Source organism: Scophthalmus maximus, chromosome 20, assembly GCF_022379125.1.
Source record: "Scophthalmus maximus strain ysfricsl-2021 chromosome 20, ASM2237912v1, whole genome shotgun sequence".
NCBI classification, from domain to species: Eukaryota; Metazoa; Chordata; class Actinopteri; order Pleuronectiformes; family Scophthalmidae; genus Scophthalmus; species Scophthalmus maximus.
This window is the reverse complement of record NC_061534.1, coordinates 1,033,908-1,060,000: the sequence shown is the minus strand read 5'-3', so window position 1 is coordinate 1,060,000 and position 26,093 is coordinate 1,033,908. Positions and strand designations below refer to the sequence as shown.

Sequence of the window (26,093 nt, the reverse complement as noted above, 5' to 3'; positions counted from 1 at the left end):
TGTACTGGTCTTTCACCAAGCTAACACACGAAGGGAGAGGGATCGTCAAAGTTACTGCGATGCATCCTGTAGTTGTAGTTGAGACATTCAAAACAAACCATATAAATGTCAAGCTCACGATTGTGCTAAAGAAAAGGTCTCGGTGTCATTAAGTTATTAGGATTCATCCTCTGGGACCAGGATACCGGACGGCGAAGGCAATCCACATAGCCACAACGCTGCCGCGGTAAAGAAGAAGGTCAAACTCGAAGCACATTAAACTCAAGAAATGTTGAATCCTACATTTCCCACAGTGCAACTCAGGGGCATTGGTCATTAGAACACCCTAACCCTTCGCTTTAGGCCTAAAATCCTAAATCTCTAACACAAAATCGGAGATCAACCTTGATGACATTGAAAACTTCCTCTACAGCAACAGCAGACATTATACAACTGCTACAACCAATTCTCATGTGTTAAATGAGTGGAGTGTCCCTTTCAGACATCGCATTGAGGAACCTACCATTGATTTCAGCCACTTGTCGGTCAACAGTGGCTTTGGGATCGGAGGATACACATTCTGCTTGATGCTGAAAAGGCATGAAGATGTAAATCTCAACATTCACATTCAGAGAGCCACGGGAAACAAAGTGCAAGGGAAGTCAACGAGCTGCCGACTCACCACGCCCAGTGTCTGTAGCAAACGACAGTGACGAGGGAAAGGAGACTGAAAACAGCCACCAGGGAAATGAAGGTCGCCGTGATCAGGTTATCAGCTGTCGAGTGAAGACAAACAGCTCAGATAAGGAACAGCTAGGAGTCCATCAAATTAAGTAATAGAGTTCTACACAAGGTCTGAAGATGAAGTGAAAAAGACAAAAATAAAACATACTCAGTGAATTCAAGGTGACAGTTAATGACGTGGTGCCACATTCTCCCACCGCCGTCTGAGCCTTCACTGTGAACCTGTAGGAGCCGATCTTCAGGTCTCTTGCCCTGAGGCTGGTGGCGCCAGGAAGGTCTGAACCGAGAGAGTCAGACAACATTGAGAATGTGTAATAAGTCTTGTATGTAACTCTCTGACTGCAGATTCTGCATGAAGGCGACTCTTCAGTAACAACAAGAGCGGCTGGGAGCGTATCGGACTAGCCGCTAGGCGTGCGTTATTCGCTTTTCGTAACATCGTTTCATCCAGATATTATATTAAAATACATGAGGGTCACTGTACCTGTGCTCACATTGAAGACTACGTTGTGGCTGTCGTCGTTGTTGTTGTCGGACCAATACAGAATGTAGCCCTGGATGAAGGCGCTCTGCTCGGTTGGAGATATCGGAAGCCAGGACACCTCAACGTCTGAACCCTTCTGTTTCCACGTCAGTGTTTTAAAGAGGCCATCTTGGATTTCTGGCAAAGCATATATTACATGTGACCATGTGTAAAAACACTGTTGAACAAAGTGCCACGAGTAAACGTGGTCTTACTCTCCTCCCAGACGTAGCCCTCTCCTCTCTCCAGCAGCACCGGAGCTGCCTGGGTGCAGGCGGATATGGAAAACGAGTATCTCAGTCCACTTTGGAAGTTTTCTGCGGCAGAGAAAAAAAGTGAATTGTAACACAAAGAAATGGAAGCATCTCATAGGTGCAACCGTTTAGCAACCAAAAGAATACTTGAATATGTACTTGAAAATATCGTGGCGTTAGTTTCATGAGGAGGAACTTTCAGCCAGTCCACAATCCAAGGATCTGAGGTCGGATGCCAGTCCACTACGTAGCCACAGCGAGCAGCAGGACTGGCAGACCAGGACAGACTGACTCTGCCGTTGCTGCCGGTGAACCCAAACGTGTTCAGCCTGGTGGTGTCTGAAAATGAAAATGTTATGTATATCATCATAGCTCTGTTAGCATCACACCTGGTGTAGCTCTGTTAGCATCACATCTGGTGTAGCTCTGTTAGCATCACACATCTGGTGTAGCTCTGTTAGCATCACATCTGGTGTAGCTCTGTTAGCATCACACACCTGGTGTAGCTCTGTTAGCATCACACACCTGGTGTAGCTCTGTTAGCATCACACCTGGTGTAGCTCTGTTAGCATCACATCTGGTGTAGCTCTGTTAGCATCACACATCTGGTGTAGCTCTGTTAGCATCACACACCTGGTGTAGCTCTGTTAGCATCACACACCTGGTGTAGCTCTGTTAGCATCACACCTGGTGTAGCTCTGTTAGCATCACACACCTGGTGTAGCTCTGTTAGCATCACACCTGGTGTAGCTCTGTTAGCTTCACACCCAGTTTAACTCTATTAGCATCACACCTGGATTGAAGTGCGGCGTGGTGATGGTCGATGGTGATGAGCTGCCGTTTGTGTTCCTCGCTGTGACTGTGACGAGATACTGGTCGGTGGTGTCCACACTGAGAACAACGCGTTGCTCGTTGTGATCCACGGTGGTTGTGTTGCGTCGTTCCGTCTCAGTGGTCTTTTTTGCCCAGGTCACTGTATAATCTATAATGTGTCCATGACTCTGGTTGTCCGGCAGCATCTGTAGAAGAGAGGCAACGCCAGCACTTTAGTTCTCCAATTTTCAAAAAAACTTTTTACACTAAGAAACCATTTATAGAATGATGACTTTTTTCCTGGTTAATAAATCATTTTCCACTGCTTAATGGATTGTTGCAAATCATTTATGAGAGTGGTGTTGGGGAAAAATCCACCAGGCTCATGAGTCACTGATACAGGGAAGAAAACATCTGCTGATGTAAATATTAAGTGATTGATCTGAGTCTCAGGTTTCTTGCTTTCTAAAAAGTCGACCACTGAAACAACCACTTTTAGGAGCAACATTAGTGAAACATTGTGACATCGCAATGTTACAGAAGTGCAGAAAACAGGAGACAGGAAATGTTTCAGACAGAGGCTGTGAAAGAGGAGCTGCAGGAAACTGATTTGTTCACTGAACATTAGAGCATGAAAACCTCTTTATAGTAATAACCCACATTAAAATTATGAACCTGATTATGTCTCCTTTAATTGCTCCCAAACTGTGACTATAACTTGTAGAAGCTTTATAAATGATGCTGGCACCAACTCGTCTGACTTACTTTCCAAAAGATTGTAATCTGTTTTTTCTTCATCTGCATCCACACATCAAGTGCATCTGGAACTGTCGGGAAACACAAACACTATCGGTTCAATCACTTTGATTTACAGTGTAACTGTATGTATGTTTATCAAATCATCATTACGTGTTATAAAGTTTGTTGTTTGTGTTTTTCCAACACCTACCATCGCCCCTTGTTTGGAAAACTAACGCTGTGCTCCATTCACTCCACTTCCAGGAATGTTCCATTGTTCTACATCGAACGGACGCATTATAAGTCCACTTTGGCATCAGGCCAGTTAAAACGGCAGAAGCAAGGCCAACTCCAAAGTCCTCGCTCTGGGAACGTGACAGGGAAGGGATGACGTCAGAGGGAGGGAGTTTTCAAAAACTTTTCTCCTCTCTCTGGACAACTCACCGTGGCATCTGTTCCACCATGCCTGACGTTTACTTGGCACGTGATGTTGAGGTTATTGTACCGCTTCACCGTCCAGCTCCACTCCAGGCTCACATTCCTGGCGTTCACGGTGGACGCTGTCACTCCCTCCGGTGCGAACATGTAAACTGAGACAGACGACACAGGACAATCTGACTTGAATCATTCACAAGAAATATGTCGGGGCTGTGAAGTGCAGCTTTCCACTTGTGAACATCAGAGCACCTCTTCTTGTCAGGTCTGCTCTCTCCGACAGCTCCACCGTCCCAAGCTCATTCTGTGCCGTTAACGTCCAGGTTGTCTCGCTGGCGTTCACACGCACTTTTTGAGAACATCTTCCCGGAGAAGCGCCGGCACAATGTCTGAAATACAAAAGCCCAGAAATCATCACTGCTAGTTACATTAGACACATAACCTAGACATGGCTTGATTCTTAATGTCTCTTGCACGAACTAACAGGACCACATGTTGATGTGGATTCACTTTTTCTTTATTTCTACAATCAGCAATGATCCTCTCTTGGATCATTTGTAACTTGATTTGTTTTTACCCAACTGTAATAAATCAGATAATTGAATCTGTGCAACCTTTATTCAATGGTTGGCTAACGCTAAGCAGCCTAGCGGGTTCTAGGGATGGCAGTGTTGATGATCACTCAGTTAGTTTTTCGTACTACTGTATGTGTTCAGTGCTAATAAACAAATACTACTAGACAGTGGTAAACCAAGATGGCGACCATGGTATCAGCCTGTTAGCATGCTGTTGTTAGCATTGAGCTCAAACCATGTGCATGAAAACTGTCTCACAGGGCAGCAGGCACGGAGAAGCCATCGGTTGAATAAAAACCTTCAGGGAAGGAGTCAGCTGGGATTGTGAAAACTGAAACAATGTGGGGGGTGTGGAGTTAGAAGGAAGTAATATCATATACCTTCCAAGAAGCTTATAGGTTGTTGGATTTGTGTGCAGGTGCGTGTTTCTTCCTACTGTCCAGTGACAGGCGACTGATTCCAGATCTCTGGTTTCACACCGAAGATCCTTATCACCCGGTGGGTCTGAGTACCAAACAAACAGACAGTATTTTATTAAGGAGACTTTTAAAAACTCAAAAAATCAGCACAAGACTCGATCAGACTTACAGCCAATTAAAGCACAAGCCCCGTTGTCAGTTGATTCTTGCTGCTGGGTTCTCGCTTTACATTTCACATTTGTGCAAATGACACTGGTCGTCTGGGTCAGGTGGACGGTCAGGGCGTACGTCCGGTTGCTGATCTTGGTAGCGTCCACATTAGTGCTATAACCCGTCACATACATGCGCTCGAAGGTTTGTCCTGCCGGCAGGACGCAGCAGAAGGTGACGTTGCTGCCGACCTTAATTATTCTGTCTCGTGGGTAAACCTCCGGCTCTGCTGAGTTTTCCTTTCCTGTAACAGCCACAAGAGTCTGAATGAATACCATGGGCGTCGAATATAATCGCAAGAGCTTGGATATTTGTGATTAGTGAAAATAGGGAGTTGCATAGACTTTAACCTGGGAGAGTCTCTTCTAGTTTCAACGGGCTTGCGTGGTTTTTGTATCGGGAACTGAGCCTGACCGAGTGGGAAACGCACTCCAAGGCCAAATGGGACGTCCAGTTCCAGAAGTGAGTGGATCCTATCTGGTCAGGCGTCACAGCGACTTCCTCCTGAAACATTTTCATAAACAAATTCAAGGTTTGGCTGTTCCGTGTGTGGAGATGGTTAGAGGGTTGCCAACACTGTAAATAAAGATGGATGAGGTGACGGCTCCTAAAAATAATGCCAAAACATCTAGGTTGCGCCCGTATCCAAGATATGTTGGATACGTGAAGCGTTGTGGGTCAGTCAACAACTGGGATGTAACACGAATCAGCTCGTACGTGATGTACTTGCTTGTCTGCTCTGAGAACCACCAGCTCGTAGACGAGCATGTCGTTCACTGCGGAGCACGAAGGGTCGTCCTCCCACGCCGACAGGATCGTCTGGGCCGAGGAGGTAAGCCTCAGATTCTGAGGTCCACAGAGCGAAACACCTGAGGAAGGAGCATGTTACAGTGTAAAAGAAGGTTCCTCATCGGGAACGGACTGACGTCAGGAGTGACGCCGTCATACATCAGTGGTTAACATGACTACATCACTACAGGTGGATTTACAAGACCCAGGTGTCGTGTTTCTGCCCCTGTGAAGAACTTTCACAACTCTTTTGTTTCTATGCTTTCTCCTTTTCCTGCTTGTGATGGGTTCTGCCTTCCCTCTCGTCCTTGCACATTGTGTTTTATATTTGTTCTGTTTATTAAATATTCCTTTTCCTGCATCTGAATTCCTGAGGAGGATGATGCTCAAGAGGACAAAGGTTCGAAAAATCTGTTGTTTTTGGTGACATTGGAAAAATATCACTCGGGATTCAAGACTAAAGAGCTTTATTGTCATTGTATGAAGCGCATCGAATTTATGAAAACTTGTCTTCCACAAATTGAATGTGTCGTGATGGTGGTCCAGACAGTGATGGCAGCGAAGTGTCCCACATTACATCACATATGCGAATGTATTGGACCCTAAGTGACGACGATCTTTTAGACATTTTGTTCTCGTCCCTTCAAGCCTTTAAAAATGAATTTGTGCTTCTTGTTCTGAGTCGGTGTACGACTGACACTAGACAGTATTTATTCATATTACCAGCAGCACTTCAGCTCTAATTATAGGGGAAAAAAAAGCCAAATAAAAAACAACAACCAAATTGTAATCCGAAAAAATATATAACAGGAAATCTTCTTATGTACTTACAAGCATATATCCTTTCCTAATGTCCATTGTAATTTGCATACAGTTAATTCACGTTTGTTTTATAATACACTATAGTATCAGCTGTTCTGTCAGCATGAAGATATTCTTTGTACCTGCAGACTGTGAGAAGTTTGCAGAAAACCCCCACTCACCATCGTCTGGTCTGGTTCCATCCTGTGTGCCCGTGCAGATCAGTGAAACCAGAACCAACAATGTTATCATTATAATCTTGAAGGTAATCTCTTCTTCTTCTTGTTGGAGTTGTCGTCAGGAAGTTTCATGGATTCAGAACATTTACCACAAAAACAAAAGACTTTCAACAACATCTGATAATCCAGCTGTGGAAACAAAGATCCAGTTGTTGTCCAGCGTCATTAAAATAAGATCTTCTTCATTCAGTCTTTTTTATACATGAGTTATAATGAAGAGATACTCACAGAGTGAATGTGGAGCCGTTCTCAGACACAGAGACGAAGTCAACATCAGGTCACGCCCCCCTGAAACAACACTCCCTTCCAGAGAATCCGGACAGACTTCCTGTAGTGATGATGAAATCCATGTGGACTGAGTCAGATCAGAAAAAGCTTCCTACTAAACACTCAGGAGCTTTTTCCACAGACTTGGAACAGGACCAGTTTCAGTTTCTCAGTACATCTCAGTTGCACGTCGGGAGTCTTGAGAACTACTTGGGAATGTTCATCACAAAGAAAACAATATTCAGCCTTTCCTCGAATCCTTTTAGGATGTGGACAAATATAATCATGTGGCCCAGACGTCTACTACAAAGACATTTGTTCTTCGAAACAAAGTTACTAGTAAAAATGTGTCAAAATGTGTACATCTGAATCCGCCCAACGTTTCATAACAGACAGTATTGTCGCAAAGAGACAAATATTATTCGAATAATCATGGTTTTCTTTTGGGAAAATTCCAACATGGTCAGTTTCATTATATTTATAGTCTTGTATAGTTTTTTTAGCTTCGTCCGTGGTCACAGGTGGTCGCGTTCTGGGTCGGATCCACACGGATCTGGATCCAGGGATTATTTGTGGGATTAATCCCTGTGGGAAAAACGTGACATTTTGAGTCTTTTGCAACTTTAAATCACTGAATTAGGAAAAACTGTCAAAGACAAAAGGTGGAAAAATGGTGCAACGGTTAAACTTCCAAAGAAAAACTCAACCACAAAAGTTTTTTATTTTTTAATGTTTTTTCAGGAGGAGGTTGAACAATTTCAACACCAATCATCTCCACAACTCTGCTCCCCAGTCATATATATAACCCCTGTTATCACACAACTTTCCTCCAGATATAATCATCTTCATTTCTACCTTCATCATAATAATTACATCCCTTCTGTTAAACCTCCTGTAAATTCTCCGTCGTACACGACAAACGAGGTTTTAACGAAAAGAAACTGTCCGTAACTAGTAACTAGGCGATTCAGTCTGAGGACGGGTCGTGTGATTCTGCATTTTACACACGATTAAAAAAAAAACAAATTTTTAAATTAAAACAGCTTTTAAAAGTGAAGAAATGAAAAACAGATTTTCATTGTGGTGACGGGAAGAAGCTTCAGAGCGAGGCAGGTGTGGTATGGTAGGAAATATTGATATTTTCTAACCACAGATTAATGCACCGAGGCGATGGATTACTTTGTACTGAAGCACTTTGTGTGATGAAATGACTCGGAAACATTAATATTAAAAATAAATTAGGCACCGACCTTCAGAATAAAAGGAAGATCAGATCGATACAAACAACAAAATAATCTTCATATTAGAGCTGCAACAGTTAAACGATTGGTAATCGACTACTAAATTATTCACCAACTAAAATAATCGTCAGATTAATTGATAATGAAAATAATCGTTAGTTGCAGCCCTACTTCAAACCTACTAATCCTGATTATTAACGTGCACCTGTAGTGCTCAATATGAGAAAGATTGTTCAGCAGCCACATGATTTATATGTGAGGACGACGTGGAAGAGTTTTGAGATGTAACTTGTGCTGTGTCAACGAAAACTTGTCAGAAAAATCGACTGAGCGAGTTCACTGCGGTGACGCAGCAGTTTCTAGACACTGAAGGTCTCTGAGGCACAGAAAAGTTCCAACGTCTTGTTATGTGACGTCACCGATATTAAACACCACATCTCGATTTACCAGCGATTAAAACCGTTTGTTTGCAGCTTGAGAACTGTTGATTGAAATGATCATGAGAAAGATATTTTTCCGTTCACAAACTTTTATAAAAACAAAAATACTGGCTCAGGTGTGAGATTCAGCTACTTAATCCCCATCAGGGAGTCGTCACGGAAACAAGACCTGTGGCATTCGTCTGTGAAGAGGTTGGTTAAATAAATTTTTCATCTGTACAACAACTATTATCTCAAGGCACTTTACATAGTGAGAGAAGAAGAAAACTCCAGGGGAACTGGACCGGACCGGACTCCGCCTGGGTGGCCATGATCGAATGGTTGGGGTGAGAGAAGAGGAAGAGAGGAGGCTGGGAAGACGGTGTAGAAGAGGAGGAGGAAGAGAGGGGGGCCAGTTCACAGTTTGGCTCGTGGCGTCTGGTCCAGCAGAGTCCTCATGTCCAGCAGAGATTCCTCCAGAGTCCGAGCGAGACGTGCAGCGTCCGTCTCCTCGCACGCGTTGAACGCCGACACGGAGAAGTTGATGTGGTCGCTCATGGGGTTGTAGCAGACGCCGTATCCGTCGGGCACGACCGGACCGAAGCACATGACGCAGTCCGTCTGGGATGGGACCTGGTAGGAGACGCCAGGACGTGGAGGTGAGTTCGTTAGCAAACATTTTACGGACTGTATTCGTCGTTCCAACCGCCGGGGGTCCTGCACTCTACCTGACTCGTCGAGAGCTGGTAGTGTAACGCTTTGGCGTAGGCGGCGTCTCTGAAGATCCTGGGCGTGGAGAGTTGCTCGTCGACCGCCTGCATCTTCAGGCCCAGGAGGTGTCTGTCTATCGCCTGGCCGCTGATCGCCTGCGAGGAGGCAGAGAACTGGTTCAGTCACTAAGGTGTTAAATACTCCAAGTACAGTACGCATCAGCAGACTGGACTCACCATGTTGGTGTACGACCTGTGAGCATGCACAGCTCGCTCCATCAGATCCACCTTCTCTGTGTTCTGTGAAGTGAACGGGAAGACGACAGGTCACGACCACAATTTGTTGGAAATCTGAATTTGACTGTTCGTACAAACCACACGATATAACTTGTTGGAAACTTTTTAGCGTCTCGTCCAACCTGTCTGCCGGCGTCGTCGAAGGCCTTGACAAAGGCAGCGGATGCAGCGGAGGCGGATCGGATCGTGTCTGTACGTCCTAGTCGGAACATACGCAGTGAGGCGCTTTCATACGTGGCACAGCAGCGCTGATACATCCTGCCAAGAGTAGAGAGACGGTGACGAAGACTGTCTTTAAGTTTCCACAAATGTCCACGTGTCCGTCCGACCTCTCTCACCTGTAGTACGCCAGCTGCAGCGCCATCTGGATGAAAGCGTCTGGACTCATCTTGTGGGACTTTGGGACACTTTTCCCGAAGTGGCCGAAGACCACAACCCTCACGTCCAGGTCCTCGGCCAGGCTGCGACAGGAGACACGTTCATGACAGTGAGACTCTGTGTGAACATGTATCATGTGTACATATACTTGGTGAAACTCACATGTTCATACTCTGCTTGGCCTCCTCGATGTCCCGCTTCACCTCAGGTGTGATGTTGAAGTGGAGTTTCTGGGGGTTGGGCAGAGGCAGCGAGGAGGGAGGCGTCTCCGTCTCCAGCTTCCTCCTGATACCAGACGAGAGAGAAAAGAAGATGCGAACATTAACTGCACTTAATGAAATCGTGTTTTTTTTACAAAAATACACTGGCAGACTCTAAATAATCTTCCATTTACTCACGTGTATTCGACGACGTGGTCGATCAAGGCCACGATGGGCGGGCCCTCGGCTGGCGCGTGCTCGTAGTTCGCTCCGCACGTTCCGTCTTCGCCAACAATAAACTGAGAGAACAAACAAAACAAAACAGAAACATTTGCATGACGACCTGGATAAAATTTACACATGGACGATGTGTAAATCTGATTTAAATTTATAAAAATGACGGAACAGAAGCTTCTTCTGTGACAACAAAACATTTGTTTACTAATCTGATCTAACATCTGTGGGACACATTATAATAACGGCTAAGGACAGTGTGTGTGTGTGTGTGTGTGTGTGTGTGTGTGTCTCACCTGCAGCGTCTTGTCGAACCAGCGGTTGGCGCTGTTCCACTCACTGCCTCCTCCGTGCAGCATCTGCACGGCCGCGGAGCTGCGGATCATCTCGTCAGACACTCGGGGCATCGCTCCGTCCAAACACAGGGCGAAGATGCTCCTCTGGATGATGGACACCGATTCTCTGTTGGTCTTGTCTGGACATGTCGGGTACAAACACACAGATCTATAGTTATACGTACTGTAATTTTAGTTTTAAGTAGCTCGGTGTCGGTCGTTGATCTCACCCTTGACGAGGTTGAGGTAGGCCTTCCCCCAGGAGTCGCGGTGCTGCGTGGTCAGGATGCCAACGGGCTCCACGTCGTCGGCGCTCTGCGGTGGCGAAGAGGAGGAGCTGCAGATTCTTTCCAGCTGAACACGGAGTTGCTCGACCGTCAGTGGCACCCCGTCGCCGCCGTACACGTCCAACGCAAAGAACTGATTCCACACAGAGAAAAGATCAGTCGACTGTAGCTGGCAAATATTTAACAGCTCAACCTGATATTAGCGACAGTAGCTGATTAAAGCTCACGTCAGTTGATCTCAGAGGTAGGCAGGTGGCATTAAGGGCTCAGCTGGGTTTATACCCGTCAGTTTGTTGGTTGGTTGGATGAAAAGAGGGCTTTACGTTCTGACATGGATCTGGACAAAGGGGTGGATCCAGATTTATCTGGTTCCTTATGAGGACAATTTTATTGTTGTATTTTTCACAGATTTTGCTGTAAATAATTCCTGTGTTGTGATAAAAAAAAATGTTTTGACATATTTAGGGGCCTGATTCTATGAGTGTGTGATATTTGGTGAAGATCCAAACAAAAAAATTCGGATGAAGCAGATTTATAAGTGGTTCCATAAGTAGACTGTTGGGCCTTGGTGGAGGAATTCGCTCCACTGGGCGACGTCCCAGTCCAGAATAGTTTGTGTTAAGGAATCTCCCTCCTCTCCTGAGAAACTGCAAAGAACGGTGTTCTCATGCACTACACAAGGTCATGTTATCTGTGGCAGGCCGAGACAGTCGGCGGGCAGCTGAAGGCTCTCGGGCCGTTAAAGTCACAGAATTTGTGCAGGACACGTAGTGGTAAATACAGAGTGTTACTATGGAGATAGCTATTGTGTTAGTGAGATGGGTGAATAAACCTACAGAGAACTCAGATAGGCAGATTGTCTTGGGACGATCATACACTGTAAACCAGAAGTCTCCACAATATTGATCTCTAATGAAAATACTTCTGCTTAAGACATCCACGGTCTCCGTCACATTTTGTTCTTCGTGATTCAACCCAGATGACTGAACATGTCACCGATACCAACCAAGAGACAACGAGTTCAAGTCAAACTGGCTTCGTAGTAGAAGCCCCTCCTGTGGCCTGGAGGGGCGGCGGCGCTCCTCACCTGGAAGTTGTGCACGACGGTGATGTGTCTGGGGGGCGGCGAGCCCTTGGCGTGGTTCACCACCGAGTCTCTCTTCAGACCGGGGATACGACAGGACGACAGAACTTCATAGTACTGACTCATGCACAGCGACTTTCCTCCCAGGAACTCCACGGGAAGAGTCTCACTGCAGAGAAGAATAAGAGGGAATGTCACGAGGATCCAGAGTCTGACACACAAACAAGACTACTGTTCTGTACTGTACAATGCTGTGATGTTGTAGCTTCATCAAAAAGTATTGATTCACTCCCAGAACATGGAAACTAACAAAAAGCTCACATGAGGATTGTAGAAGGGCAAAACATTTGAGGCTCAGTACTAACTTGTCGATCATCGTCTTAAAGTCCAAAACACCTGCGATCAGTTTGGCAGCAAAGCTGAAAAACACAGAACAGGATTTATTCACTGTGTTATAATATAATATTTAGGATATTATAAAGATATTTTCCCTCTGTGGTTACACTATTAAAAACGCAGTGAAAACCAGAACTGGTAATATATCGTGGCAAAAAGTGGTGAAACATCTTTTATCAAAACTTTAAATGTTTTATATATTAAGTGTGTGTGTTTGTGTGTAACCACCTTATTTGTCCCTGTTTATCACTGAAGTTCATGCGAGGTAGAACCAGCCCAGGACTTGAATGCACCACCACGGGCAGCCTGTACTCAAGATAAGCGAGTTGCACCCACCACTCCGACAACTGTCAATCAAAAGATAAAAAAGTCATATAATCCCACATTATAATTGTAATTACAATTGTTTTAGTTTAGTTTTCGTTGAGCTCACCCAGTTCTCAGTGCGACGGGCTCTCTTCTCCAGGCCTCTCTGCAGCCTCTCTCCGACGCCTCCGGCTCTCTGGAAGTCCTGCATCAGCTCCCTGGTGCGCTGCAGCTCCTCCTCCTCCACGATGGGCTCCAGCGCCGCCACGTAGCGCTCGCAGGTCTGCTGCAGCGGGGGCACGGGCAGGTGGGGCAGGCCCTGCTGGTGGCTCAGGTACCTGCCCGACACCCGGGTCGCCGACACAGGCTTCATCAAATGGTTTGGTTTCACCAGGCGACAGGGTTTCGCCATCCCCAACTTCCCCTGAGAGAAAAAATTTAAAGACAAATATTTAAATAAAAGAACACTTCCTGTTTTACGGGAAAAGTCCACTCAGCATAATTTTTTTATTTTATGCAACTTTATTGCAAGAGATGGCAACTGTTTTTGTTCATATTTTACAGGTGACAAACATAATTTTTGTCAAAAATGGTTCGGACAAATCAATATACATTATCTTCATGACACGCTCGACAATATATATTTTTTTAATCATTTGTACTGTTTTTACAGGTGACAATTTTTTTTGAACAATTATGGTTCGTACAAATTAATACATTATCTTCATGACATGCTCAACAACAAAGTATTAATCATTTGTGTCTCGTTGTGAATTTTGGCATTTAAATATAACACATCCAGTTATTTTCTTCATATGAAAATATTTCACATTCACTAATATTTTTTATTATCATCATCATCTTCAACCGCTCGGGGTCGGGTCGCGGGGGCAGCAGCTTCTGTCGTATTTATAATCATATATTTTGTATTTATATGTGTGTAACTAGGCAACCGACTGCAGAGCAGACAACCCGCTTCCTGTTAACACCTGCGTGGTCACGTGGTCACAGATAAAAGAATAAAAAAACCGTGTATTTAATAATACAAATGATCATAGGTATGAAGGTGTTGCCTCGAGTCAAGTATTCAGAATGTGGTGAGAGTTTTTGTACCTTTATGATCGTTGAAGCTGAAGATAAACCAAAGAAAAACGTTGAGAACACTTTTTTTTATTATTAAACGATGAATCTACTCTTCTTTCTCCAGACACGTGACATGAATCATGACGTCTCTGTCCACTTTGTCCTTTGGGTCGTTCGGTTATTTTTAAACTTGGCGAAGCACAGAATCACCTTTGACCCAGTTCGGTAAGCTCATGTTTTGCTAGTAGCTAGCTAACTAGCCTTACAGCTTGCTAGCTAGCAAACATTCACCAGCTGGTTAGCTTAGTGTCGCTGACTCATGACGCAACACATTAATATCGTTAGAGTTTGCTTCGTGTCGGCGACAAGAAGCAGCTGTCGAGCCTCGAGTCCAGTCGGGTAAAGTTCGAGTGGTGATAATGTGGCTGATATCGAAACTGCAATAACTCACCACGGTTCTGCTGCAAATGCCCCACATTCTGCTGTGGAGGTACCGCCCACCGGTGCGACCTGCCGGGCTCGAGGTCCGCGGTGACGGGGAGGGGGTCAGATGTGAACCGGTGTCCCGGTGCTTATTTACTTATTCTAATTGTTGTCATGAGCATCCGGGTACCGCAAGGTGACGATGAAGCCCGTCTTATTTCCGGCTACCAGAGGTGTGATTCACGTGTTCGTCCAGCAGGTGTCAGCAGGGAGCCGCGGTTGTTTTTAAATGAGCCAGAAAAGCCCACGAAGAAGAGCATGAAGCGGCGCCATGGCGGAAGCAGAGCAGCAGTCAGGTAAAGCGTCTGCTCAGCTGTGTGTGTGTGTGTTCTGTGTTACTGATGCTCGGCTGTGTGTGTGTGTGTGTGTGTAGCAGCTTTAACACACCTGCTTTCACGACACAATCCACGGACTCGCTTCACGTTTGTTAGCGAAGCGCCGGAGGCTAAAGACGAGCGAAGCTAATCGGGGACATGTGTGAAGTTAGTCCCCCACTGTGTGCGTTCACTGTCGTGGTTGTTGTGTGCTCGTTTTTAAAAACCACTCCGCTGCTGTGTGTGCGTGTGTGTGTGTGTGTGTGTGTGTGTGTACACGTGTGTGTGTGTGTGTGTGTGTGTACACACGTGTGTGTGTGTGTGTGTGTGTGTGTGTGTGATCAGACTGCCTCGGACAGGTTCTAGGCACCGCTGCCTTCACGAGGAGCGTCACGAGCACGAGCTGTATTTAAAAGTTGTACAAACGCCCACGTGACCAGTACAGTCAAGTATTAATGTTGTTCCAGTTATTGAGCCTCTTATTAAACTGCTCTTTCATATTGTTGTCTGAGTCACCAAGTAACTGGGTTTTCAAGCAGCAACAGTTAATCGATTAGTAATTGACTACTAAATTAATCGGCAACTAGTTTTAATGAAAAAATATAAGTAATAATAGTCCGCCGCACGATAAAAATTGGTCGATATGAGCCTTTCTAGACATATATCGGTATCAGTGCGTAAGTTATGGAATAAACAATGCAGAAAAAGAAAATTACTTAATTCAATTACATTTCTTTATCATAAAGGTTTGATCACGACATCTTTGAACATCAATCAGAACAGAAATTTTATGAAATTAGGTCCAATAAATAAATGCTGAAAGCAGCCAGAAAACAACATCCAGTACTTTATTCCATTTCTGAATTGTGCTTCAATTCCTTTTAAAACTTTTTTTAGGATCTACTCCTGAGGACGAAGCAGCTGAAGTCACCTTCATGGAGCCCCAGAAAGAAATCCGCATGGTGCCCGACATGGGCAAGTGGAAACGATCTCAAGTAGGTTCCAGCCTGTGGCTGCATATTTCATATTACTGAACAGTTTTTCAGAGTTGTGATGGGATTGTGGGAACTGTTGGGTGTCTGCATGTGAACTCCTCCACAGTGGAACATCAAGCTAACTATTTTTCTTGACTTTTATGCATTTGCTTCATAATTTTCATATTAACAAAGAAATCTTTTCTTTTTTTTCCAGGCGTATGCTGACTACATGGGCTTCGTCCTGACCCTGAACGAAGCTCTGAAGGGAAAGAAGCTCGGGTGTGAATATAAAGTGTCCGAGGTGTGTATGAGAGTTTAATTAAACGCTTGTTTCTTGGGGTGTTGGAATAATTATTATCGAGACAAACTTTACCAGATGTATATTAAAAATGGGGACATCATGAAAAGTCTGTGAACAATATACTGTGAACTAAGCTCCGGTGTTTCTACAGTCACTGTTGTCTTGTGTGACAGACAGTGGAGAAGTTACTCGACCTCTTGGAGACTCTGGACCGGTGGATCAACGAGACGCCTCCCGTCGATCAACCGTCCCGCTTCGGTAACAAGGCCTACAGGACCTGGTACGGCAAGCTAGACCAGGTCAGCACACACCACACACACACACCACACGCACACACCACACCACACCACACGCACACACACACACACACCATGTTCTCTCTTCGTAGAAAGTAATGTGTGTGTGTGTGTGTGTGTGTGTGTGTGTGTGTGTGTGTGTGTGTGTGTGTGTGTGTGTGTGTGTGTGTGTGTGTGTGTGTGTGTGTGTGTGTGTGTGTGTGTGTGTGTGTGTGTGTGTGTGTGTGTGTGTGTGTGTGTGTGTGTGTGTGTGTGTGTAGGAAGCAGAGGCCTTGGTGTCGGCAGTGATCCCTGCTGATAAATGTGCCGCAGCCGCAGAGATCGCCACCTACCTGAAGGAGTCTGTGGGGAACCCCACCAGGATTGACTACGGAACAGGTAACATGCTCGTCACTGTAGTTCTACACTCAACACCAGATTCACAGTTTGGAACAAACACAACGTTTTTGTCCCGAACCACAAATATACTATCACTGTTTGGCCACTAGGTGGCGCAGTGGTACTCTGCAACGTCACTAGTTCTGTTCATATTGGTTCATTTCAAAAGGTGGTTGGTGATTCAGTCCCAAAAAAAGGGAAACTCAACTGGAACTTTGCCGTTTTTTAGATAAGCCAATAAAACAATGCAGATCATGAAATCATACTGTCCATTGTGTCAAATGATTAAGGTTTAATTAAAAACACTGGATTCTGGAATTTCCCAGCTTGGGATCAATAAAATGCATATATATATATATATATATATATATATATATATATATATATATATATATAGTCAGGATTTGTATTAGGATAAGCCCCAAATCTCAAACATTTATTTAATTCCCCCTGAATTACAGATTTATTTTTTTCCCCATCAAAATCGAATAATTATTTCCTGAAAAATTGGTGAAAATGTAAAAAAACAAAACATCCTATTTTATAATGATTAAAAACAAACAAACAAACAAACGAGCAGGTGTGAAAACATGATCTCCCTCACAAAAAACTCTTGGATGGTAAAAGCTTTTCAAGAAGTACCTGCTGGTGGGAACAGAAGTACAGTTAAGATCCACATGCAGACTTTTGAAGATCTTCTCTCTGTGTGTGTGTTTGTCTTCTCAGGTCATGAAGCTGCGTTCGCTGCGTTCCTCTGCTGCCTCTGTAAGGTCGGAGCACTGAAGGGAGACGATCGACTGGCGATTGTTTTTAAGGTTTTTAACAGGTGAGCTGCTGCGTCGATCAACCACTGTGGTCCAGACGCTTTCACACCTGCATTGTTTGGTCCGAACCAAAGTGGCAGCTGTGAAAGTTTCCTTGGACCAAGCTTATCGAAAATTTCTGTCCTGACTCTCAGAATGTTGAGTGTAGTTGTGAGGTTGGTCCTTTGACCGTTGGTTTCGTACCTCAGTCAAATATATCTGATCGTCCATCGTCAGGTCTGTGTTTTTTTTACAATGAGCTGTAGACAGATATTAAATAATTTACCCTCTGTCTTTACTTTAATGCAGTTGTAATATCCTGCTCTCTCTCGCTGTGTGTGTGTTCTTCAGGTATCTGACGGTGATGAGGAAGCTGCAGAGAACCTACAGAATGGAGCCGGCCGGAAGCCAAGGTGTGTGGGGGCTGGACGACTTCCAGTTCCTGCCCTTCATCTGGGGCAGCTCCCAGTTCGTAGGTAAGAGCCTCAGAACTATACTGAACCGATCAACACCTGCCTCGTTTGGTTAGAGCTTCAGGCTTTTCCAAACCAAAGTGGCAGATGTGAAAGGTTCTGTCCTGACTCTTAGAATTTAGAGTGTGGTTAAAGTTTGTCCCTTTGTCCTAAATGTACCGAGACGGAGACGTTTCTATGGAACTGTACTAAAAGTGATAAAAGCATCAGGTTCGACATCACACGACTCTGATGAATAAATAAATATACCAACTCCTGCTTCTCTCTACAGTATGAGCTCATGTAGTGGGGGGGGGGGGTGAACGGCGACACCTTGTGGTGAACACGTGCGCTTACGTCTCCGTCTCCTCCCTCAGATCACCCGACGCTCGAGCCTCGACACTTCATCGACGAGAGGGTCGTGAACGAGCATCACCACGACTACATGTTTCTGGACTGCATCAAGTTCATCAACGAGGTGGGAACGACGAAACACACCTGAGAAGTTTCATCACATTATCCTGTTCGGTTTTTAAAAAATGGAATTTAACAACAATTTACCTGAAAAAGTCTCATGAGAAACAATATGTCCTCCACATCAAAATGGGCAGCAATGAAATACAAGTTTTTCATATTTACATGGTTGCTACGCAGTATGGAAAAGTATGGAATTTTTTTTTTTTTACTAATTTCCAGGTCTGGATAAGTCCCGAAAAATATTTGTGATTTCAGACTGACGTCTTAACGGACAGAATGTAAAAATGTTTAACAGTTGTTTTTTTAAATGTTTAAAAATAATAATATTAACTTCTATAATAATATTATATAAAATGACTTAGAATAATTATTCATATAATAATATTTACTTGATAAATATCTAGCTATTTGTACTCGGATGTCAAATATGGTCTGAAAAAAGGAAATTTGGAAATTTGAGTCTGGAAAAAGTCTGGAATTTTGAAATATCATAACATACTAGAACGAAAACAAACAGACTAAAGCTGAGAAAGACACAATCAATGTCAAAATTTATAATGGAAATTAAAAAAGTTCATGTCCTCTTTTATTTTAGTTATTTTATTAGTTGAGAAGCCTTGAGTCTCACATTTGGATAACAGGACGTATATTTGGGGGCGTGGCCTGACCGAGAGCTCGTCCACCTACACCTGATCTATATATTTTTGAACGTACACATGTAATATCGTGTCTTCTGGATCTGGATGCAGCTCAATGTGTGTTTTGTTCCGGAGAAAGGAAGACGAGGAGGGAAGAGGTGGATGGATTCTGTTGGTCGGGAGCCAGAGCAGGAACCCTGAGCTTTGTTTCTGGTATTTAGGAGGAAAGGGAGGGGAGGGAAGTGGGGGAGGGCGTCGGTGGAGCAGCTACATCCTTTTCCTCCTTCCACTCAGACACACCTCCTCCAACTCCTTTTTCTCTCTCTCCTCGTCCTGTTGGTGGAGGGATGCTGCTGTTGTGTGTAGTTTCCCTGGTTCTCCTCTTCTATCCATCCATCCATTATGTATTTAGTTTTCTGACTTTGTTCTACTTTTTTATCTGTGTCTTTGCTGTGAGAGTTATAGAGCCAAAATAAGAAAATTAATCAAGGTTTTGAGTAATTTTTTTACGCAGAAAAATGGCTTTAGTTTCTTCAGTGTGACGATTCATTGTTTTTTTTCTTTTTGAGTCATTCTGATTCAAAATCTTTTGGTTTTTTGTTACTGTTACACAACAGAACAAGGCCTTTGAAGATTTCATCTTGGCCTAAGGAAAGTGGAGTTTGTGACATTCAGGGCCTTTCTGTGAGGAGTTTGCATGTTCTTCTCGTGTCTGCTCGGGTTCTCTCCGGGTTCTCCGGCACGTCCACGTTCATGGATCTTGATGAAATAAATCTGACATATTTAGTGGACTTATATCTGTGAGTGTGTGTGAGATTTGGATCCAAATAAGAATCTGGATCTAATGGTTTTAAATGTGTAAATCCATAAACCATAACCACCTTGCGGGAGGTAATAACCACTTCACAGTCTCGTCTTCATCAGGTCAACAACTTTTTTTTTTGTCCTGACAACAAACCTGCCGTTTCTGTTTCACCTCATTTTCAGTCTTGACCTCCAGTTTTATTTATTCAACTTTAGTTTACTGTTGCTCAGAAAGGCCTGAAAAAAAAACGACACACACACCCAAGCTATTCTCACAAACACACACACACACACACACACACACACACACACACACACACACACACACACACACACACACACACACACACACACACACACACACACACACGTGGATCGTTCAACTCGTGTTCTTATTTTAATTCACACACACAAGGCTCCAGTGTGCGTGCGTGCGTCTGTGCGTCGTCCTCAACATGAGTCACTTCCTTCACCACATGCTGCTGTGAATCACTCCTTCCTCCAGGGAGTACGGTCTGTCTCCTCCCCCCTTCTCCTCCCTCCTCCAATGCCCTTCCCCCATGCGTTCTCATGCGAGGCCCTGGAAAGTGTCTAGAGCTGTGTGTGTGTGTGTGTGTGTGTGTGTGTGTGTGTGTGTGTGTGTGTGTGTGTGTGTGTGTGTGTGTGTGTGTGTGTGTGTGTGTGTGTGTGTGTGTGTGTGTGTGTGTGTGTGTGTGTGTGTGTGTGTGTGTGTGTGTGTGTGTGTGTGTGTGTGTGTGTGTGTGTGTGTGTGTGTGGTTTAAGGGGATGGGAGAAGGTTCGTATGGGGGGATGGAAAAAGGAGAGGGTTGTTAGATTGATGCCCCGGGGTCTGCTGTGTTTGGGTTCCTCTGCCTCTTGGGAGAAAATGGTGGGAAAAAGAGTCCCGATGCCATTCATACATTAATAAATTTAATACATTTGTTTAAAGTCCATCTAACTTTCTACAGTTCTTTTTTTTTTCTGTGTATTTTTTTTTTTTTACTTGTTTCTTTGAACCAACACTCTCACGTTTGATTCCAGTATTTTTATATAATATTTCATTTCTGCTCCTCGTGGGATTTCCAGGAACAACAATCTGCTCGGTCGCAATTAAATTTACGAAATGAGAATTTTTTATGTGAAAGGGGAAGTGATGTCATCATTAGCTTCTTAAAATGTTGGCACCAGAACAACCAAGACAATGAGACGAATGATGATCTAAAGCTTCATAGAACTGTAGAAGATTCGTAGTAGTAGTCAAGTGATCCATTACTAATGTAAAAATATTGGTTGTAGCCATAGACTGACCAATGCTGAAGTGTCTGAAGCCTGTAATCTGTGTTCTGACCAGCAGAGGGCGACTCTATGCGAACGTGACTTGATAACGTCAGTTAACATTTTCCTGAGGAGTTTATGGTTCAATCTCTAGTTCCAAGTCTTAATGTTCATTTTGTACATTATGGTCCATTTAAAGTCTTGTAAATGAAATAATGACTGAAGCTCAGCAACACGATGAACCCAATGAAATCCAGTCACTTTGAGTTTACATGTGGGACTTTGTCTTTACTCTAAGTTAGAGATGATGTCTCACTTCCTTCAACTCAGCTTCATCGCTTCTTTCTCTGCTCTGTAGATGAAGACGGGTCCGTTTGCCGAACACTCCAACCAGCTGTGGAACATCAGCGCCGTTCCCTCCTGGTCCAAAGTCAACCAGGGTCTGGTCAGAATGTACAAGGCCGAGGTACAGCGTCGTCCTTCTCACTGATCCGTCCAGTAAATAGTTTGTTGGAGAAAAGGGGGAAACACAGGTTTTCAAACAAAAACTAAGGGAGAAGATCTTAAATTACAGCTTAGGTAGAAAATAACAAGTCCAAGGAAATAAATCTGAAATGTATTGATCTAATTTTGAAGTTACACGTCCTTCCAAATTTAAACTGTTTTGATATGGGTCTGATGCTACCTGCTGCACAGAAGAGTGCTTTGCTAGCTCTAATGGTTAGCTGCTAATGTTAGCGGTACTTCGGGTTACACTTTCCCGCCAGCTCCCCTTAAGGACTCATACTCTAGGAAGCATGACGTTAGCATAGTCCAATATTTTCATACACAAACAAAGGCCTAAAAAAACTAATGTCATTCCCATCGGCCTTAGCTGTACTTAGAAAATGCTAGCATGCTTATCTAAGATGGTGGCCAAGATTAACAATATACTCTGCTAGACACAAGCATGTTAGCTTTGTCAGCGCTGGCAAGTTAGCACGCGGTATGTTAGCATTTAGCTCAAAGTATGGCTGTGACCAAGTACAACCTCACAGAGCCGTTAGCTCGGCTCTGTACTATACTCAGATTTTTTCAGAGTATTCAAAGACAAATTGCATCAAGAAATAATGTTTCCCTTCGTCCCTCCACCTCGCCGTCACTGTGATATTTTCCCTGCGAACACTTTCAGCTGCACGTATTAAAAAAACCCAACACAACACGGCCAAGAAACTGGTGAACTAAACGTAGCCGTGTCAATCGGATTCCTTGTAATCCTTCACCCTAATTACGGAAAACTGTTTTCTCACTTTTCCTTGACATTTAAAGAAATCGGGTCGCTGCCGAACGCCGACTGTGACCAAAGAAAACCGCCCTCCGACTCGCTCTCCGCGAGGCAGGAAAGGGTTAAGAGAGGGAACGAGAGAAAGGAATTGTGTGTGAGGCGGTTAGGGGTGGGGTGGGGTTGGAGGGGGGATGTCTAAGCTCGTTCTTTCCCCGCCTGCATGCCCACATCCTGTGTTTTCCAGAGCAGCCTGCGAGTCTTCCCAAAGAGCTGAGGGGCCAAGCTGTCTGCCGCCCCCCCCCACCCCCCACCCCCCCCTCGCCGTTCCCTTCATTAAATCCTCCCTCTCTCTGCGTCCCGACCTTCCTCCTCCGAGCCTGGAGCAACCATCAGCAGACTCGCATTCCTCTCCCCCCTTTCCAGGCCCCACACAGGGTTTCAGGCCGCGAGTCGTTCCAGAGGCGCAGAGAGAAGCAGAATCCTCCGCTTTCTGTCCGAGCGAAGTCGATTTGTCGGAGTCCCGGTCGCTGATTCAGAATCAAACGGTGAATGCTTGTGTGAGAAGACAAAACGTGCTCAGTGAAACGATGGTCAACGGACTTGTTGTTAATAAAGACGAGGCAGCCGCACAACTGTCAGCCTCTAAACACTTCTACTTCTTCTACTGACTTATTTACTACAACTCAGAAAAGTGTTTTTCACCTCTGCTCATTTCAGTGCACTGTAAAAAAAACAACTACAACAACAACTTGCATTGACACAAAGCTTTCTTCAGATATTTCGATAGGAGTCGACATCACGTCTGCTTTTTAACTCTTACGTTCGTTTTAAGTCTCTACAAGTTCATTAACACTTGAGATGAGTGAATGAGACCAGACTCTTTCTATAAGGTTGGAAACACTTCAAAATAAAAACAGTTACAATAAGTTATTGAGAAGTTGATTTATCTGATTGTTAAATTTCCTGGAAATGGTGTTTTATTTTAGACTTCATGTCAGTTATTGTTTAATTTTTTACTTTTAAGTTTACCAAGATCTTTCATATATAGCTCATCACAATTTTCTGAAAACAAAAAATAACCCTTCAAAGTAAAAGGCCAAATACGACTTTCTGACATCCCTTCTCCGTCTGTGGCTCCTACTGTAGATTCAAATCTTTAAAGAACCACAAATATATAATGAATATATTTTAGATTTAAAATGTCAAAACCTTTGCTTCGTTTACGTTTTGGCGTCCAAAACTTCTCCGGAGTTTCCGACCCCCCGAAAAATGAAACTTTAAAAAATGTCTCTGACGGTAAGAAAACTACCAAACATTTCTTTTTAAAACAATATGGTATAAAATATATTTAAAATGTAAAGCACTAAAGATCTAACAAATACAGGAACTGGACTTGTCGATTACTTCATTCAATGATGTAAATGTACTTGGATTAAACTTTGATTCACGTTTTAATTGACACACATGAACGATCAACTAACAAAAGGCCTTTCGACACTTTCTTGATTGTTTCACACATTTAACATTAAATATCTGTTGAGACAAAAGTTCTTGGAGGCACCGTTTCCTGCCCAGATGATCGTGAGCAGCAGCAGTGTCGCCCCACACAGACGGAGCAGAAGGCTTCAGTCCCCCCCCCCCCCCCCCCCCCCCCCCGAATCTGTCCGTGCGCACCAAGGGCCTCCTCTGGTCCACGGACATTTTGAACACTTTCGGAGTGAAAGGCTTCACTTCCTGTAGGTCAAGGTCAACGAGATCCGGTGTCGCTCTGGCACAAGGTGTTGTGGGTCTTTTTGAGCTTCATCTTTGCTCTGTTTTCACTTCATTATGCGAAGATGAAGCCTTTGACTGAACAATCAACTCAAAGTCGGCGCAAAACACTGAAATAATGTCAGTTAATATCAACTCGGTCTATATTTCTTTCAAATAATAAATTCTAAAGATTTTATCCAATTGTTTGACCTCAACCTTTGAGGCCTGACAAGAAATAATGATGGTTGTGGCTGAAAAGCGTTAGCATGTCGTCGCTAGCTGACTAGCATCGCCAGCGACAGTAGCTCAAGTCGTACTGCGAGTTCGCACTTTGTCACAAAGCTTCTGGAACCATGTATCTTGTGAAAATGTCCCTCCTTCCTGTTCCCCCTCTGTTCCCAGTGTCTGGAGAAGTTCCCGGTGATCCAGCACTTCAAGTTCGGCAGCCTGCTGTCCATCCAGCCGGTGACCCCGTGACTGACGCTCACGGAGGAACGAACGCCGACGACGCCCACGATGAAAAGACCAAAATCCTTTTCCTCCCCTTTCTTATTTTTTCTTCCGTCATCCTCAACGTGCAAACACCACAGTAGCAAAGATCGCACCACGCAAAACCCCTCATGTTCACGCGTGTGGTCGTGAAAGCTTCAAAATTCATCCACAACAAAATGCAGAGCAGGTTGAGGGTTTGGGGAGAATCTTCCGTTCCTTTTTGTGTGTTCATGCTTGAATTTACCTCAAACTTCAATCAGGACGCGAGTCGACTCGTTCACAGAGCGAGAAAATAAAATCAAGACTGTGTGAAATCTTTTGTTAATAGTTTTTGCTTCCAAAGGCCAAATGTTTTCATTTTAGTTGCAACTTTTCCTGTGGTTTAATTAAGCACTTCCTTTTTTTATCAGTTCAGTTGTGCTCAACACTGTAAATTGACAAACTTTATTTGAATAAATTCTTGTTTGTGCTTTGCAGCTTTTTTTTCCTCCACAAAATTCAAAACACAAACAATACTGTAGTTTTTTTAACTTAAGATTTTTAGTTTTTAAAAACTATGTTTTGGTGACCTGCCAAACCTGATTTAATATATTTCAACTTTTCTTGTTTTTTATATGGTCTCCCAACCTTAACTGGATGGTTTTCTCAGTTTCAATGTTATGGTTAAATCCACCATCTGTAAAAACAAATATATATTTTTCATTATTTCCCACTTTACTGCCACCGTTGGTGAGAAGACAATGTTCCCTGCTAAACAGAAACATTGTTAATACATAAATATTCTGCACATTGTGGCTTGAAGTGATAAATTGACATAAATTTTCATTTTCAATGATTTTGGAATCATTTAATCTAATATACATTCTTTTGTGGTTGGAATATTGGAATGTAAAATAGTTTTTACGGTGGACAATTGGGAAAACACGACGGCAAATCACAACACAATGTCAAATTAGAAAAAAATGTTGCATCCGTGTTGTCTTCTATCTGTCGTTGTGTTTTTCACTTCAGGGCCACCGTAGTTTTCTCTGTACATGACTCGTATGACATCAGAACATTCCTTTGTGCCTCACAGTGCCACTTTGACTCACACGAGCCGCTCGAGAACAAACCTGTTCTCCGGAGGCTTCGTGTACGAGGCCAAATGTTTTATTGAGAATACTCTTGTCTCTCTCGTGACCCACAGATGAACCCCGCAGGCAGATGCATTCTGGGAAAGAAAGGCTCTGAATATTGCATGAGTCAGGATACTTCACACTAATCCTCAATGTGGAGGATGTTTTTTCCTTTAGTAAACAGATGTGGGTAACAGGAGAAGGGGGAAACACCCATTCATTTCAATGTTGCAATTACAGAAACAACCTGCACTTGTAAAACACTGCAGTGGAATTCCCCCTCACATACAGGATGTTGGAGAGTGACGGAGTGAAGCATCCGCCGTCGTCCAACCAGGACGGAGCAGCTGTGTCCCATTTCAGACGGTGAAGCGCGTCCTTCAGAGGACGAGACGCTCGACAGGCGGGTCGACGTGTCGTCGCATCGTGAACTCGTGCTGCGTTCAGGTGAACTCGTCTTTGTTCAGTCACTCAACTTACGAAGTCTTCATGTAAAAAACAAAACAAAATGGTTGC

At 43.9% G+C, this 26,093-nt stretch overlaps 3 protein-coding genes across 7 annotated transcripts in view; 1 reads left to right on the top strand and 2 right to left on the bottom strand.

Moving 5' to 3' along the window:
* LOC118285330 (leukemia inhibitory factor receptor) overlaps positions 1-6,864 on the bottom strand; it is an 8,148-nt gene extending 1,284 nt beyond the window's left edge. Inside the window, exons 1-17 of one of the 2 annotated variants that reach the window (XM_035608912.2) lie at positions 6,748-6,864; positions 6,463-6,648; positions 5,408-5,559; positions 5,041-5,194; positions 4,650-4,934; positions 4,442-4,565; positions 3,739-3,875; positions 3,496-3,641; positions 3,263-3,416; positions 3,079-3,140; positions 2,294-2,519; positions 1,660-1,839; positions 1,462-1,563; positions 1,208-1,384; positions 872-1,000; positions 662-755; positions 503-569 (exon numbers count right to left, since the gene is read on the bottom strand). In XM_035608912.2, the coding sequence (XP_035464805.2) occupies positions 503-569; positions 662-755; positions 872-1,000; positions 1,208-1,384; positions 1,462-1,563; positions 1,660-1,839; positions 2,294-2,519; positions 3,079-3,140; positions 3,263-3,416; positions 3,496-3,641; positions 3,739-3,875; positions 4,442-4,565; positions 4,650-4,934; positions 5,041-5,194; positions 5,408-5,559; positions 6,463-6,532 (2,259 nt within the window). In that variant the 5' untranslated portion in view covers positions 6,533-6,648; positions 6,748-6,864. The other variant, XM_047329572.1, reaches the window with a different exon arrangement.
* Positions 6,865-7,497: 633 nt separating this feature from the next.
* Positions 7,498-14,385, bottom strand: crata (carnitine O-acetyltransferase a). Of its 2 annotated transcripts, none has more exons than XM_035608914.2 (14): positions 14,208-14,385; positions 12,801-13,097; positions 12,596-12,714; positions 12,337-12,390; positions 11,975-12,140; positions 10,831-11,020; positions 10,562-10,740; positions 10,230-10,330; positions 9,994-10,116; positions 9,792-9,914; positions 9,576-9,711; positions 9,394-9,456; positions 9,175-9,330; positions 7,498-9,079 (listed from the first exon to the last, which is right to left on the bottom strand). In XM_035608914.2, exons 1-14 carry the CDS (start codon positions 14,232-14,234, stop codon positions 8,864-8,866), a joined length of 1,950 nt encoding a protein of 649 aa, XP_035464807.1. In that variant the 5' UTR covers positions 14,235-14,385; the 3' UTR covers positions 7,498-8,863. The 2 variants fall into 2 exon arrangements, with proteins under 2 accessions (XP_035464807.1, XP_035464808.1); XM_035608915.2 differs by having other exon boundaries at positions 9,175-9,312.
* ptpa (protein phosphatase 2 phosphatase activator) lies at positions 13,936-24,931 on the top strand. 3 transcript variants are annotated; one of them, XM_035608938.2, is made up of 11 exons: positions 13,954-13,981; positions 14,439-14,535; positions 15,451-15,548; positions 15,745-15,831; positions 16,005-16,130; positions 16,388-16,505; positions 17,232-17,331; positions 17,660-17,784; positions 18,138-18,238; positions 21,313-21,420; positions 24,373-24,931. In XM_035608938.2, the coding sequence occupies exons 2-11, from the start codon at positions 14,511-14,513 to the stop codon at positions 24,445-24,447; spliced, it is 963 nt and encodes a 320-aa protein (XP_035464831.1). In that variant the 5' UTR covers positions 13,954-13,981; positions 14,439-14,510; the 3' UTR covers positions 24,448-24,931. The 3 variants fall into 3 exon arrangements, with proteins under 3 accessions (XP_035464833.1, XP_035464831.1, XP_035464832.1); XM_035608940.2 differs by lacking the exon at positions 21,313-21,420 and having other exon boundaries at positions 13,936-13,981; XM_035608939.2 differs by lacking the exons at positions 13,954-13,981; positions 14,439-14,535 and adding an exon at positions 14,566-14,721.
* The last annotated feature ends 1,162 nt before the right edge of the window (positions 24,932-26,093 follow it).